General features: G+C 34.8%; 1 protein-coding gene across 1 annotated transcript; it reads right to left on the bottom strand.

Moving 5' to 3' along the window:
- Positions 1-6,057: 6,057 nt before the first annotated feature.
- On the bottom strand, positions 6,058-9,468 carry LOC131956442 (uncharacterized). The gene is made up of 2 exons (XM_059320880.1): positions 9,330-9,468; positions 6,058-7,703 (listed from the first exon to the last, which is right to left on the bottom strand). The coding sequence occupies exon 2, from the start codon at positions 7,667-7,669 to the stop codon at positions 6,488-6,490; it is 1,182 nt and encodes a 393-aa protein (XP_059176863.1). The 5' UTR covers positions 7,670-7,703; positions 9,330-9,468; the 3' UTR covers positions 6,058-6,487.
- Positions 9,469-17,465: the final 7,997 nt, after the last annotated feature.

Genomic DNA, 17,465 nt, shown 5'->3' with positions numbered 1-17,465 from the left:
ACAATCTGCTTAGGATTGAACTCTGGCTCAATTTATAAGGTTTGAAATCTGGGTCAAAACATGGCTGATTGTTGACGTAAGGAGGCTCATCCTGTAGGCACCTTATAGGTGTTGTGTAAAAAAAAAATACTGGGGAAATATTCTTTATCTAATAATAGAGTCAGACCTATTTTAAAATATCGACGCTTGTGACTCATTCAGTACAGTTTTATATTGAACTGAAAAAAAATATCGACTATAGACGTCATCTACGCTTTGTAATGTAATGGTTTACGTGGTAAAAATAGATTATTAGAAATAAGTACTTTTGTATTGTAAACATGTATTAAATTACCAAATGTATCCTTTATGTTCTGAGCATCAGAGTGTATCAATACGCACTCGTAACGTAATGCAGGCTAGCGTCATGGGGATTATCACGTGGTTCCTGACGTTGACCAAAGACCAAATACTATTTCAGATAGATAAATGACATTTCACATGTAAGTAAAAGATCTAATTCTCTACCTTCTGTCAAATTTTGAGTAATTTCCGTTGATCGAAAGTACTAATTTACGCTATTTCCGATTTCTCAAAAAAACGCGTGTAAATTCTCCTTTAATTTACATAGCATTTTATAAACTTCCAAATAAAACAACGTCTTTCATTACTTTCTAGTATATACAAAGTATAGAGAAAGTATTGTAATCATGCACAAAAATCACTTGAAATTTTAACAATTTTCACCGTACTACACATCAGTCCTTCATCACATCCGAAGTATAGAGGACTTATTTTAATCGGGCAAAAATTATCAATCCAGATTTATCAAAATTTAGAGGTTTTATGCGTAATCCAGTCTGAAAAACTGGGCTTTGCAATTCTGTCCGTATGTCTGTGTGTCTGTGTGTCTGTCTGTCTGTCTGTGTGTAAACACCATAACTTGAGTACCGTTACAGCTAGGTTGATGAAATTTCATATATAAGTATTTTATCAAAATCGTAGATCCGTATCAACTTTTGAGCGATTTCCGATAACCGGAAGTGGTACTTTTTCTACTTTGAATTTTTAAAAAGCCTATAACTTGAGTACTATTTCAGATAGATAAATGAAATTTCACATGTTAGTAAAAGATCTAATTCTCTACCATCTGTTTAATTTTGAGTAATTTCCATTGACCGGAAGTAGTAATTTACGCTACTTCCGATTTCTCAAAAAAACTAATGTAAATTTTTAAAGTACTAATAATATTGCGCACTATTATGCACTTTTTTATTTGGCGTTCACTTGGTGTGCGATTCTTTTGTCTACGAGATTTTATTCTATTTTTAAAACTTTAAGTATTTAAAATGGATTAAAAGTCATATCTATAGCCCGAGTTCCCATCCCCTGTTGTTTTATATCAGAATATTCGAGAAAGTTTAGGGGAGCCCGGAGATCACTCCCGGTTTATTTTTGTTTTGTTTTTGATAATAAGAGCTTAAGTTGAATAAAATGTTGTTATAACAATTTCAAGTGTTACTTGCAAATTTTAAATATATTTAGGTTATCATTTCGGACCTCGTGGTTAATGAAGCAGGTGAAGTAGAATTAACCTGCTTATTTCACTTTGGTTGAAAGGAAGAGATAGTTTTTTCCGTTCTCTGCCAAGCCGCCATTAGTTACAAATTACAGCTGGATTGAATGATGAACATGCAAAACGCTAGAGCCCGGGATCCGAACTTGAAACCTTCGTATTAGCAGTCACGCGCTTTACTGATCGACCACACTGTCCCATTTTTAAATAGATTCGCATTAACTGCTTTTTGTTTTAATTCAAATCTTTCAAGCTATAAAAATATGAAAAAAATCAGGACTGGCATATACTGCACACTCTGTGTTAAAATTTAAAAAGTTTTTAACACTATAAGTAGCTTACATCTTCCTTACAAAGGAAACAAAGATAAATAATAATAAAATTAAGGAAGGAAATCGCTGTGTCCACTTTTTGAAGTGATGATTCGTGGTAGACAGAAACTGAAACAAATGTTTTTCCTTTGTGCTTAAATGTAGGTTTTTTATAAACTACTTAGGCCAGGTGTCGGCAACCTTTTGAGACGGAAGAGCTAAAAGTTACAATTTTCAAAATGTCCCAGTTTTTAAAGAGCCATTAACATTTTTATTTCAATATATGATTATTTGATTAGGATTAGGGGAAAAAATTGATTTGTTATTTAAAATAAATAGCATTAAATATGAAATAATGTTTATTCAAATAAAATAATACTCTTGTTTCGCCAGAATTATGAAATAAGTAATCAAAAAATAAAACTATAGGACTATCCCAATCCATTTTAGAAGCTGTTAACTTTTTTTCTTTCATTCTTGACGAACATCACCGGCTAAGGAATGTGTCCCCACCGTCGTACCCAACCGTCCGGTACCCGGCTCAACAGTAGAAATCTAATAACTAAAATACTACATCACTCATGTCAAATTAATGATTATTGATCGATAGGGAAATGCATTCTGAATTAAATAGCATGCTCCATTTAACGCTATTCGTAAAAGTCGGCATTTGGGCATTTAATTGTTGCCAGGGGCTGGCTACAGAACGGCTGGGTCTAGTGCCCAAGCGGCTGTCCGTATACTTTCTATTGCACCTATTCTCACTGACAAGTTTTTTCTTCTGTGTCTGTACATTTTAATTTTTGTTATAAGTTTTGAAAATGAAATAATATAATTATTAATATTTATGCAAGGAGCTGGAGAGTCGCATCTTGACATCAAAAGAGCCGCATGCGGCTCGCGGGCAGCAGGTTGCCGACACCTGACTTAGGCCTACTTATGGTTGAAATTGTTTTTTTATTAAAAACAGTATGATTTTAAAGGCAGAAGTGGATTGAGAGTTTATTTCTAAGTATTGTTGAAGTAGATCTATTTTAAAATAAAATTATGTACACTTAGAAGCTGATTATTATTTTATATTTAAAAAATGTTTAGTTACTCAAAATAAGTGTTCGTTGTCGTCCAAAAGCTTACTAAAAAAACCTTAATATTTGTTCTTATTATTAAGCTCCGCGATGAGCATAAAGAAAAGCTAATTCGCGTTGTTATTTGTGTTACTCTTTGAAACTTTCATTATAATATATATTTTTTAAAGCAAGAAACTACATGTATTTAGTTTAATTTTATTACAATCAGTTCATAAAATTTAATGTATAATATATTTACTCTGAATAAATAGTTTAGAATGTCCAGTTAATATATCTTTCTTGTTATGTGATCTGGCACTAGATTCAAAATGGGTGGCGTAAAATACTTAATGTCTATAAAGATATGGTGTGCCTTATTTCATTCTACAGCCGAAGATTAAAACCTGATGCGGATAAAATCCATTTAGTTAATAAATTGAAAAATAAATTTGCTGTTGTTCTATATTAAAAGGCCCGTCTCGATGGAACATATTAATTTGGATGTTGGGAAATTAGTTTCATCTAAATCACTTTGGTTGAAGTTAGCATTTAATCCAAGATTCATAGTATAGCTATTGGTAAAAAAAAAACACCACCAACTTAGGCCTTGAACTGAAAGTCAATACCAATGGTATTTAAGATATAAAAACACCCGTGGACAAATGCTCGGTTATCTCCCCGTTTGTTATTGCATGTGGCACATGGTAGCATTTTCATAAATCATTAACTGGAAAATTTAAAAAGAATCGCTATATTAATAGTGGGACAAACTTGAGTTACACACAGAGACTACCTCAAATCACAAATAAGTGCTAGTCGTTTTGAGACATAGACAAATCACAGCTACAAAATTGCCTACAGAAAAACTGAAAATTCCTTGACTTATGACTTTATATTATAAATGCAAATCAGTTGACAAATCTGTTCCAGCTATTTTTACTTTCTCGTATACAAGAGGTATAGAGAAAGTCTTGTAATCGTGCAAAAAAAAAAAACTCCACGTTTTACACCTCACTGATACGGAAAAACATAATTTTGCAATCTAGTCCGTATATCTGTGTGCATGTGTGTGTGTGTGTGTTTCTGTGTGTCTGTAAGCACGATAACTTGAGTACCGTTACAGCTGGGTTGATGAAATTTCATATATAAGTATTTTATCAAAATCGTAGATCCGTATCAACTTTTGAGCAATTTCCGATAACCGGAAGTGGTACTTTTTTACTTTGAATTTTTCAAAAGCCTATAACTTGAGTACTATTTCAGATAGATAAATGAAATTTCACATGTTAGTAAATGATCTAATTCTCTACCTTCTATCAAATTGTGAGTAAATTCCGTTGACCGGAAGTACTTATTTACGCTATTTCCGATTTCTTAAAAACTAATGTAAATTTATAAAGTACCAATAATATTGCGCACTGTTATGCAAATTTTATTTGGCGTTCACTGGTGTGCAATTCTATTTTCTATGAGATTGTATTCTATTTTAAAAAGTTTAAGTATTTAAAATGGATTAAAATTCATGTCTATATCCCGAGTTCCGATCCCCTGTTCTTTAATATAAGAATATTTGAGAAAGTTTTGGGGAGATCACTCCCGGTTTATTATAATACAAGAGTGTGACGTCCGACCATCTAAACACACCCCCCTCCCCCTCATCACACATAGTCACATAATAACGGATCCCAGCCCCCCCCCCCCCCCACGAGTGTGACATCATTTATGGACGACTCTAAAATTGAGAAACTTATAGTAAAACGATCGAACACAAAAAAGACACACAGACTGAAATACGTAATACTATATAAAAACATAGTATTTTAAGGTTTAGGAAACCTAAAATATAAATGTACAATATCCACGTAGGTGGGGATATCTTTAGAACAGCATTTTTTAGATTTTTGGTAGTTACATTTGTGTATTGTATTAATCACAATATTTCAGGACTGTATAAAGCTTTCATAATCTGGTAAAAAAGAACCAAGTGATGTTGTTGAACATGTATTTGTACAGTACATTTTTTCAATATTTGTAATTAAGAATTAAGGATTTTATGACAAAGTTTAACGAATGAAAAGAATAGATTCTATAGAAATATGTTAAAATTTAATTAACATAGGAACATAAATAAACTTACAACACTACACACTATATAATATTTCTCAGAAACAGTCTTACACATTTATAAAAATAATATAAATATTTGAATATTTTCTTTCTTGACTGTCTTCTTATCTATTTCAACTTGAAATATCCACAACGCTAAATAAATACCACATCATAATTACATTAATGTCTGTACCCATTGAAGTATGATTCTGAATAGCCAAGTTCAAGTGTATTTACACTAAGCAAACTGAATTTCGTCATCCCGAAGCAAAAGATGAAATATTTGTCTTCATTGCCTACATGGGATTATCTTTCAGTTGGTCCTATCTAATAAAACAATAATACTGCTATTAGTCGAAGAAATGTTCTTTTGTCTTTACCATGCGTATTCATAATGTTTAAAACAACGATTAGATATGACAAGCACTTGCTAGAATTATATTATTTATTTTGTCATTTTTTCAGAATAATTAAAGATCTAACAAATATGAGGTGAAAAGCTATATTTAAAAAACTCAAATCAGATTTGATTTTCAAAAACATATTTATTTACAGTGAGTAATTGTCTAGCAGAGGGAGTCTAAACAGAGACTTATATACATTTTAACATCATACACACACACACACATATATATATATATATATAGCTATATATATATATATATATATATATATATATATATATATATATATATATATATATTTACATGTATATTCTTACATAAATTTGCATATATTAGCATGTTCCTCTTTAAAACAGTAAACATCAACCAACATAGTTATCCAATTCAAATTTTATGAATGAAACATCTACTGACGCAAATGCAATAAAGTGGATACTATTGAATTGCTTTAATATTCTAATACATTTTGAATTATTTAAAGCAGCACATGAGTAATTAAACAATGATGTGAACCTTAAACTCTACTATATGTTGTGCGCAAAGAGAGGTACCACGGATAACAGAAACATAGGTTAAATAAAGATACAATTTACAAATCAAAGCCGAAAATCTTTTTGTGTGTTGATCAGTCAATATAGAGAGTACACTAACTTTCTCAATAGGAGCCGTGACAAGTTTTAAAACTGTGGTGTTTATTTTTTGTTTTTTTTTCTAATTTCATTTATAGTTTGTTAAATTATGTACAGATAAGACAACACTAGACTAGGTGCAGGGGTCCTAAAACAGTGTGGCCAATTCACTGGATGGTAGATGACTTCTTCGTGTATATGCGGGTGTTAAATTTGTGTGTAATTGTAAGTATAATTGAGTGACGTCCCTATGTTGTTGGATGCCTCCATGTCAGATATTTTAAAGTAAGTGATCCTTTTGAACCTGGAGTCCATCCTAAGAGGAACTAGAGCTAACATGTTTCTGTGACCTCATTACATTTTATAATTTGCTTTTTTAATGTTTGATATACAAGAGATTACAATATTTTAACTAGCCATGTTGCAAATATAGTGGGGCAATAGCCATTAACGGTGTGAGGATGGGACGTAGTAGCATTAACCACATCAGGCCGTCGTGTATGGCGTAGTAGGCTACTTTAGGAAGTGCAAGATTATGGTTTCTGTTGATGTTCAGATTAAAGGCAAGATAGAAAATAGCTTGAGGAACCACGAGAAAAAAGAAGAGCAATGCAAGGGAAAGAATTTTGTTTTTTTCATTGTTGAGGACTAGTGGTGGTGTTGTGATGTGAGGGTTGGGGTTGAGTCTTATAACGGCATTGTTAACTTGGGTGTTGTTCATAGCTGGTGTGAAGCTGGTGTTGTAGGCGGGGGGACTCATAAAGCTGGGTGGTGGATACTGTAGTGGATAATTGGTATATTGAGCTGTCTGTGGTGGATAATTATATTGTGGAGCAGTTGATGTTAGATGGGTGTTTTGTGGGGTCATCTCTGGATGCTTATTATAACCGTTAATAACCGGTGCACCTTGCGTGTTCCATTGTGACACCTGGTTAGAAAAGACCTGGTTTTGCTGTGGGGTCAGCTCTATCTGCTGGTGTGAAACGTGATCCTTCTTTATGCATAAAACACAGATAGCTGTGACAAGGGCTATGACCGCTGGTAAAATAGTAGACACTATACCCTCAGCTTGCTGCCTGGAAATGGTGAACTGATCATCACATGTTTCCAAGTCCTTTCCTGCCAGTGAAAGTGGTAGTATAATCACAAGACCCAGAATCCACGGGACGCAACTGATGGCCAACCCCCTCAATATATCTGTTGGAGTTTTCGTTCTTTGACTGTTTGATTTACAGCGGTGAATATACTCAGCTGATAAAACAACGAGCCCAGTCCCATGGACAAAGTTGATTAGATGTGTCTGGTAAACACCAGCCGTGATCCATAAAGTACAAGTTAACTCCCCTTTTGAGAAATCTTGAAACCATATCCTGGTTGATATCACCAAAGAATAAAGAGCCAGGAAAATGTCACCTATGGACAACGACACAAGTAAGAGATATTTAGCGCTGTAGAAAAAATGTTTCTGCAACCAAATTCTGAAGATCAACGCCCCGTTGCTCAAAACAATGAGGATGATGAAAGAAATGTGAAGAGCTTTGGTAGTTGTGAGGTAAGTATCGAAGTCAAAGTCTGGGTTATACAGTACATCCATTTCTTGTTATTTGATGTCTTTGATTGCCGGATAACTGAAATACAACAAACAGTAATTACGAATATTATACAGTTGTATATGATTGCGTTCAAAATTTATCCTCATCTTCTCAACAAGGTGCACATAAAATAGCTAAGCGTGGTAGCTATCATGGTGATCATTTATGAAAAATTATAAACGCGTATTAATTCGTGTTTAACTCAAACAAACAACAAACACAGCAATGTTTGTGTCTAAAACTGATAAAATAAAATGATCACGAGATGGTTTAGTTACTCAAAGGTAACATTGAAACATTGCCTGTGAAAGCCAAGTAGTTTTAATTCTACCGAGATATTAGTGTGTTTTTTTTATCACCAGAACCTGTGGGCGCCCAGCCATATAATAATAACTGGTTAGCTCATGTTATATTTTTAGTCCACTCTGCTCGTTTTGATTAGTCGTTTTGTTTTATCAATAAGAAAAGTAAATCGTATAAAACTAGAAGTGCACTGCATAGTTAAGAAAATATGTTTCCATTTAATTGTTTCCTAGTTACTAACACAACAAATGATTATCGGGTTCAGGCCATAACAAGGTTTCTGATAGCATACATACCTACAAGAGCTAGTGAAGGTCTTTAAACATAATTCTACAGAAACAATTAAAAAGAGAAAACGCATGTATTTTGTTTGCAAGATCGCGAGTATCTATTTTTTTAAATTGCCGAGGCCACTCCAGTCGGAAATATGTCGGGAATATGTCGGAAATATGTCGGAAATATGTCGGAAATATGTCGGAAATATGTCAAAAATATGTCGGAAATATGTCGGAAATATGTCGGAAATATGTCGGAAATATGTCGGAAATATGTCGAAAAAATGTCTGAAATATGTCGGAAATATGTCGGAAATATGTCTGAAATAAGTCTGCACTATGTCAGAAATGTCGGAAATATGTCGGAAATATGTCGAAAATATGTCGGAAATATGTCGGAAATATGTTGGAAATATGTCGAAAATCTGTCGGAAATATGTCGGAAATATGTCAGAAATATGTCAGAAATATGTCGGAAATATGTCGGAAATATGTCGAAAATATGTCGGAAATATGTCGGAAATATGTCGGAAATATGTCGGAAATATGTCAGAAATATTTCAGATGATCAATTTTGGGTCAGTGTGAACAATAGATCAAAACAGATTATATTGGTAATACTACTGCTTATTAATGAATAAATATTTACATGACTACAAAAATATGAACAACAATTTCAAAGCTCAACTTTTAATGTAACGTTTTAATGTATGTGACGTGAATAAATCTTTACTATGGCATAATTACTAATATATTTTGATAAATGCCGTTTAAATTAAACATTTTCAACTAATAAAATTATAAACAGGTTTTTCGTTGTTTTTTTTTGGTAAAAATTCTAGTTCTTTTATTAACTTTAGTTGATAACGAAAACAATCAACTTGTTAAAATTACCAGCTATCAGATTTTTAAAAAAAAACATTATGTACACTAAAAAGTTAAAATAAAAATGTTGCACTAAATAAATTACATTTATTTAGATTTTTAAAAAAATATTTTTACAGTTATTAAATTATTATGTATTGTTTTGTATAAAAATTTTTTTTTTACATTTGGAAGAAATTTGAAGAAAAAAAAACAATACCTTCAATCAAAACTTTCAGGGAACAATTTTCACAAGTAAAGAACGATGTCTAATGTAAGTTCTTCCACTGATTTTTCTCTGTTCTCTCTTAGTTGTTGAACTTAAGCACTGCACGTATAGAGGTATTGCAGTAGGGGTAACGAGTATACAATGTGACGTCAATACCTGTCACGGGTTCTACGACTGTCACGTGGGAGACCCGTCACTATCTGCTGAGGACTGAGCTCTGGCTCAATTTATAAGATTTGAAATCTGGGCCAAAACTTGGCCGGTAGTTGAAGTAAGGAGGCCAATCCTGTAGGCAGCTTATAGGTAAAACATACTTGGGGAATATTTCTTATCTAATAATAGAGTCCGACCTATTTTAAAATATCGACGCTTGTGACACATTCAGTACAGTTTCATCTTAATCTAAAAAATAAATATTGACTACAGACGTCATCTGCGCTGTGTAATGTAATGGTCTACGTGGTAAAAATAGATTATTAGAGATAAGAAGTTTTGTATTGTGAGCATCTATTAAATGACTGAATGTATCCTGTATGTTCTGCGCATCAGGGTGTATCAATACGTACTCGTTACGTTATGTAGGTTAGCGTCATGGGGATTATCACGTGGTTTCTGACGTTGACCAAAGACCAACGAAATGCTTGTCCAAGTGTAAAACATCAGCGTTAGTCAGAGTATGGAAATGTTTGCCTGTCTGTTTATTAGTTGTATACTGTCATTGTTAGTTGTACTACATTTGTGAGATACAAAATGGACAAACTTATTGATAAACTATCGAACACAAGAAATTAATTGGAAGGACACACAGACAGAAATAAGCAGAACTATATAAAAACCATAGTATTTCAAGGTTGAGAAAACCTCAAATATATACACAGACAAACTGAATGTTTTTGTGCATTTTTTAAAAATTACTTCATCAACACAGCCGTAAGCGTTTGTTTTTAAACATATTGTTGGAAACAAAATGTCACAAAGAGGATATTGTGTCTAATTTTTATTTAAAAGGTATTTTTTTCGTCCGACAATATTACACTATATCTATCGATTTGTTACCACTCCCTATACCTGTTGTGAAGAATACGACATAGCTGATCATTCAGAAAGGCACAGCAACATTCAGTTTGTCTGTGCATATATTTTAGGTTTGTAGGCTGATGTGTGACGTCATTTAAAGAGGGGGGGGGGTGGGATTCAGGCTTTTTGTAATGAAGTGTGAATGAGGTGAGGAGGGGAGGTAAAATTGTCCAAAAAAAGCGTGACGTCATTTATGGATGACCCCTAAATCTATAATCATGGGTTGGTAATTCTGTCCTCTGTTTTTGTTTTTTCGCCCCTACTTAATGCTAGATCGATTAAAATATGTGTGTTTCTTCACATCTGTGTGTATCTTAAACATATACGTGCAGCTTGAAATCTATTTGTGGCTTCACATATGTGCGGGTCTTAACATCATCTGCTCTTTCTATGAAACCAGTTGGGCGTGACGTATTTGTGTATGTTCTGACATTTGTGTGGCTTCACATCTGAGCTGGCTTGTCATATGTGTGTGGCATGACATCTGTATGGGGTTTGTCATATGTGTGTGGATTAACATAGGTCTTTTCATGGTACAAGATACTACACAAAACAGTTAATTTCCCACATTTTTAATTTCCCACACTTCGCTTTATTATATGGCATAAAACGGAATACAATCGGCTGTTAGTGACTATGATGCAACTGGTTACACAATAATCGATGTAAAGACCTTGACAATACACAAAATACATCTTAAATTGTCAGTGATATATTTTGAAACATACAATAAACACTTATCAAGAAAATGTGAATTATAATTTAATAGCGTTTACCCATGCATAAAAATAAAAACTATGTATACACCTTTTTAACAATGCAATGTATGATTGAAAGGCAAATTAAATTCCAGAGGATAGATTTATAGATTTAATAACTTATACTAAACACAGCTACACACAACCCTAAAGAGACACCATCGGCGCCATGCAAATCAGTTTACATTTTCTACTAGTGTTTTTCTTTTTATCTCAATAATTTACCAGCGCTACGCATTTTTGGAGGATGATTCAATCGTCGTAAGCCTTCTCGGTTACTAAGCCAAATTCTTTTGCTACAAAAGTAAGAACCAAATTGTTGCCTTTGTTTCTTAATTAATATTTCAATTGTGCTTACATTACGCCTTTAGTAATTTGAGAGTATAGGGGAGGAAAAGTCACAGCAAGTTTTTGCCTTGAAGAACAATTTTTTTCATAGTTTTTCATTCTTTTTTATTAATTTAATTGTTTACCCTGCTTGGAGTTTACTTCCTGCTTTAACTTTCTGAACCGGAACTGAGTTCAGAATCTCATGTACTTGTTTTAATTAACAAAGTGGGAAATTCAATCAACGGAATCCTGTAAGTATATTTGCATCTTTTATTATTTTTGTGTTTTCATGCAATGTTTATTTTCTCAAGCAATAATAACGTCAGTCTGGATTAAATGTTTTTACTTTCAAAAAATTGATTTGGAACATGCAAAATATTATTCTTTTCTTTCTTGAATTTCCAAATGATTAAGTCATTATATTCCCCTAGCATTTATACTATTGTTGACAGTGAATAAAATAATAATAGGCAGGTCAAGAAGTATATAATTTTACTGAGTAATAATAACCTTTATAGTCTACTTATTACTTATGCAATCCCTAAGTTGTTTGTGTTTAAATTGTATGTTAAGCTGCACAAAACAGATGGCAACATCGAAAATGCAACTTTTGGCTACAGAACGCAGAAGAAGCGCATCTTCTCAGATGAGCGAGAAGTTGTTAACTTGGGTGTTGTTCATTGCTGGCGTAAAGCTGGTGTTGTAGGCGGCTGGGCCACCAACAACTGGTGTATCTTGAGTATTCCTTTGTGATGACTGGTTAGAAAAGACCAGCTTTTGCTGTGGAAGTAGCTGTATTTGCTGTTGTGGTATGTAATTTTTCTTTAAGCATGCTGCACAGAGGCTGTTACCACGGGTACAATGGTGGACACTATACACACAGCTTGTAATCTGGAGATGATGAACAACCATTTACATGTTTTTAAGTCCATGTATGCCATTGTCAGTGGTAGCATAATCACAAGACCCAGAACCCACGGGACGCAACTGATGGCAAACCCCTTCAGTATATCTGTTTGAGTTTTCGTTCTTTGACGGTGAATATACTCAGCTGATAAAATAACGAGCCCAGTCCCATGGACAAAGTGGATGAGATGTGTTTGATAAACACCAACCGTGATCAGAAATCTACAAGTTACCTGCCCTGGTGAGAAATCTTTAAACAAATAACTTGTTGATACGACCCGTGAATAAAGAGCCATGAAAATGTCACATATGGACAACGAGACAAGTAAGAGATATTTAGCGCTGTAGAAAAATTGTTTCTGGTTCCAAATTCTAACCATCAGCGCCCCGTTGCACAGTACAATGAGAATGTCGAAAATGATGTGAAGATCTTTGTTAGGTTTCAGGAAAGCAACATAATTAAAGCATGTATCGCCCAGCAAAGTCAATATTTGTTTATTATTAATTTATAACTTTTTTCAATTGCTCTCATAATAAAGAACTGAAACACAAAAAGTAATGAAATGAGTGCACCTATTATATAACTTTATTTTCTTTTAATTAAGACCTCTTGTATTGGGTCCCTCTGTAATTAAAATGGAACCCGTAATTGTTTCCTAACTTTTAGTGCAAGATGTGGAGCCAATGGGCTTGATAACATCGGTGCTTGACCCACTTGCCAAGTTAGAAACGAATCGGTCAGTTTGAATTGGTCAAAATTTAACTTTGAAGTTTCGCTCGATGACTAAGCACGACAGACAAAAGACATACAGAGGAAGTAAGTTAAATTAAATCTCGTAAAAATTAAAGAATATAGTTGGGTTTGTGGGTTTGTTTATCATCAGTGCATCACCACACCCGTCGCCTAATTTTGTATTAAAGTGCGGTATACTATGGATGCGAAGGGCTTATGTAATCATTCACATTTAGAATAAAACTTAAAAGAATCAAGTTTTAGCACAATTGCTTATGAAAAGGTTTTTTTTCGCCACGGTGGATGTATAAAATTTTTTTTTAAACAAGCCTTACTTACTTAAGCATTACGGAGAAATAACAAACATGGACACATTTTTAACCTTGAGTATGTTCTTCGGTTGTCACGTGTGTATTTCGTCACACTAGGCCGGGGAGATAATGTCTGGCTGAATTTACAAACTTGCGTAACAAGTGAAAAAATTCCTTAAGGTTCAAAAAGAACTGGGGAATACTTTTTAAAAAAAATAGATTTCGCAATGTTCTAAAATGTGGACTTTCCCATTTGACTCATACAAAATTGTAATATATAGATCGATATACACGGACTAAATGTTTCTTTCTTACTTTCTCGTATGTACGAAGTATAGAGGAAGTCTTGTAATTGTGCAAAAAAAAAAAAAATCGAGATTTTTACAAATCTCGACGTTTTACACCTCCCTGAGTCGGAAAAGCATAGTTTTGCAATGTTGTCTGTATGTCTGTGTGTCTGTGTGAATGTGTGTGTGTGTGTGTCTGTAAACACGATAACTTGAGTACCGTTACAGCTAGGTTGATGAAATTTCATATATAAGAATCATATCGAAATCGTAGATCAGAGTCAACTTTTGAGCGATTTCCGATAACCGGAAGTGGTCTTTTTCTACTTTGAATTTTTTTTTTAATAACTTGAGTACTATTTCAGATAGATGAATGAAATTTCACATTTAAGTAAAAGATCTAATCCTCTACCCAGGGCCGGCGCTACCTACAAGGCGAACTAGGCTGTCGCATAGGGCGCCATCCCTTGGGGGTCGCAAAAGTTTTAATCGCTATTATCAAAAGGTACCTAATAATAACTTTTATAAGGGAGTAGCGATCTATTTCGGACCCAGGACGAACTATCAATTCTGAACGCCAACCCCTAAATTAGGTCTATATAGGCCTTTATTTATTGGCGATGGTGAAAATGCAACCCCACCTACCTAATTTGGAAAGGTCGGGGCGCTATTTACCAGTCACTTTGCCTTTTTAATTTGTTGTCACATAGTTGATATTGAAAACGATTAATCAAGTTTGTAATTTAAATTTCTATTATTTTAATAGGGCTTGTAAATCTCGTTTTCTCTGACTTTGAATTAGAAATCTGTCCTGGTGTATATAGTTTTTTAATGACGGGGTGTTCAAAGTATTGTACTTGTTTGGTAAGTTTTGATGACTCGTTTAGATTTGGGAGTAACGGCGGAAGGCTGTTGCTGATATAGATTCGTAAAGTATCTAAGTGTTAAACTGTCGTATTATTTAAATATTTGGCTGTTGTGTAGTTAAATGTCTAGTGGAATCTGATTGGGAGTAGAGAAATGGAATGCCGGTGATGAAGTATCGTAGTTCTGGAGTTTTGATTATTGTGGTATTAAGGTATCGAATTATATTCACGGTTAAAGTGTAGTAGTAGGTTCAGTGAAGTCGTTGTTGATTGGGAGTACCGTTTGTAGAGCTGAAGTTAAACGAGTTGATGTCGTAGTTCTGGAGCATCTCCTAAGTTAGATGATTTCAATTCAGTACGGAACACACTACAAAGAAAGGTAGGCGTTCTCCAGTTGAAAAATCTTGTTTTTTTAGGAATCTATATTACCACGCTTAAAGTATCTATCTATAGTATATATATAATTCTCTTCTTGGATACCCTAGAAAACACCAAGCTGTAAGTGCGCCTAGCAGCACCCTCTCTTCCTCTCTAAGCATATCTCTACCACCCCCACCCCCACATGGTCTGGTGAGCTGTGGTTCACGCTAAATGTTTGCAATCGTAGATGCGGGTTTAGTGACGGTTATTGATGGCAGATAATTTAGTTTGAAACGATTTTAAACTTAAGGGGAGGTAACTAAGAAGAGGCTGCTTTCACGCGGAGGAGGGGGGGTAGGGTAAGGGTTGGGGGAAAGGAGGGTGGGGAGGAGGGTTATCGTCCTTATCGACCTACTGATAGTGTTTTAAAGGAAATATTTTCAGTAGCAGCATTGGTACTGTCGAAATCACAAATTATGAATTACTGAAAAGTAGAAAAATAAAAAATAACTAAATAACTAAATAGCGGTAAACAGCGGCGTATGATACGCGCCGGTCGGCTCTTAAATATTAGCGTACCCGTCCCCCGCGCGTTGCCGCGGGGATAGAATAAAGTCTGACGAAATATATTAGAAGGATATCACCAATGCATTACCAATCATATGTTCTTAGACGCGTCACCTTGTTTTCTAAAACTGTGTTATTTAAATGTTAACAATGCCTGAGCTTGGATAATAATTATCGGGACACGGGTTTTCCTACACTACCTCATGAAAACCTTGAGTGTATATTAATCACTCACCGAAATAATTAGTTAGAACACACTTCGGTGACCACCCATATGTCAGGGACATATAGGGGCGCTCTCAGGAGCCCCCCCCCCCACCCCCCGATTACACTACCGCAGAGGCGCAGCGTAAGGCCCCTGGCTCCTTAAAACTAACAGGCGCCATCGTGCTCATAGGATAGCCCAGCGTGCCAAATAGCATCCTGTAAACAATGATGCAGATTTCGTCATTCGCTAAAGTGACACAAATGAACAGGATTTTTTTTTTACACATACACAAATTATTTGACGTGTTTTCAACATCAGTTTGACTGATGCAATATGCTAGCGTTACTAATGGTCTATTATTAGATGCTCGGTCTCAATTTCGGCCTGGATCGTCTAATAATAGATGCTTATTGCATCATTCGCAAAGTGACGAAACTCCACAGTAGGTTCCTCATATTCAAACCGTTATTTTTTCATCTTTCGCAAGGTGACGAAACTGTACAGGATTTCCTCGCGTTACAAAGTTATTTTAGAAGCCTGTTGTAGTTTTACCGCTGAATATAGTAGTACCCCTTACTCGCTATGCAGGACTCTCGATTAACGGATGCCAAGTGCCAACTTAGTCGCTCTAAAACTCGTAAGAAACTTTAGTTTTCTTTTTCGCAGAAATATTCTCGGGAGTATTCTCATCTACTCCCTAAAGTTTCATGGCACTCGGATGAACCGCATCCGAGTTTTATTTTTTATATACCGTGTATAGAGAAAAAAAATCGCTCCCCCCCCCCCCCCCCACGGTGGTGCGCCGCCCTTGCAATATAAAAAACTATTTTTTGCAGAACCCTACCATTGAGTGATCTAATCATCTCCCCAAAGTTTCATGGTACACGGATGAACGGTGTGAAAACGAAATTTTATATACCGTATATAGAGAAAAATCGCACCCTCCCGTGGCGCCGCCCTTGCGAAATTAAAAAATATTTTTTTACATAACCCTTTCCTATAGGGTTATAACGAACTCCCCAAAGTTTCATGCCTATCGGATAAACGGTGTCACTGCAATTCACTTTTATTATTTTAATATACCGTAAAAAGAGAAAAATTGGACCCTCCCCTGGCGACGCCCTTGCGAAATTATAAATTCTTTTTTACAGAACCCTTCCCCAGAGTGTCCTAATCAAAACCCCAAAGTTTCATGCCTATCGGATGAACGGTGTCACTGCAATTCACTTTTATTATTTTTATATACCGTATATAGAGAAAAATCGCACCCTACCGTGGCGCCGCCCTTGCGAAATTAAAAATTATTTTTTTACATAACCCTTTCCTTGAGGGTTATAACGAACTCCCCAAAGTTTCATGCCTATCGGATGAACAGTGTGAAATAAAAATAGACTTTTATTTTTATATACCGTATATAGAGAAAAAACAAATCGCGCCATGCCGGGGCGCCACCCCTGCGAATTTGAAATTTTTTTTTTTGCAGAAACCTCCCCAGGAATATTCTCAACAACTTCCCAAAGTTTCACGGCGATGTGATGAGAGGTGTAGTAATGCATAAAGGACACACACACAGACACACATACATTGCTTTTTATATATATAGATGGTGACAGGACAAATGATCTCAGGACAAATGATCTCAGACAAAATATCTCAGACAAAATATCTCACGGACAAATGATCTCAGGACAAATGATCTCATGACAAATGATCTCAAGGACAAA

This window comes from Physella acuta, unplaced genomic scaffold (genome assembly GCF_028476545.2).
Source record: "Physella acuta isolate Inbredline_101_S28 unplaced genomic scaffold, ASM2847654v3 ptg001149l, whole genome shotgun sequence".
Taxonomy (NCBI): domain Eukaryota; kingdom Metazoa; phylum Mollusca; class Gastropoda; family Physidae; genus Physella; species Physella acuta.
Note: the sequence above shows the minus strand (reverse complement) of the source record. Positions and strands in the feature narration are given on the sequence as shown.

Bases quoted from the DNA above. Each gene is read 5' to 3' on its own strand.
- LOC131956442 (XM_059320880.1), bottom strand. From the start codon at position 7,669: ATGGATGTACTGTATAACCCAGACTTTGACTTCGATACTTACCTCACA.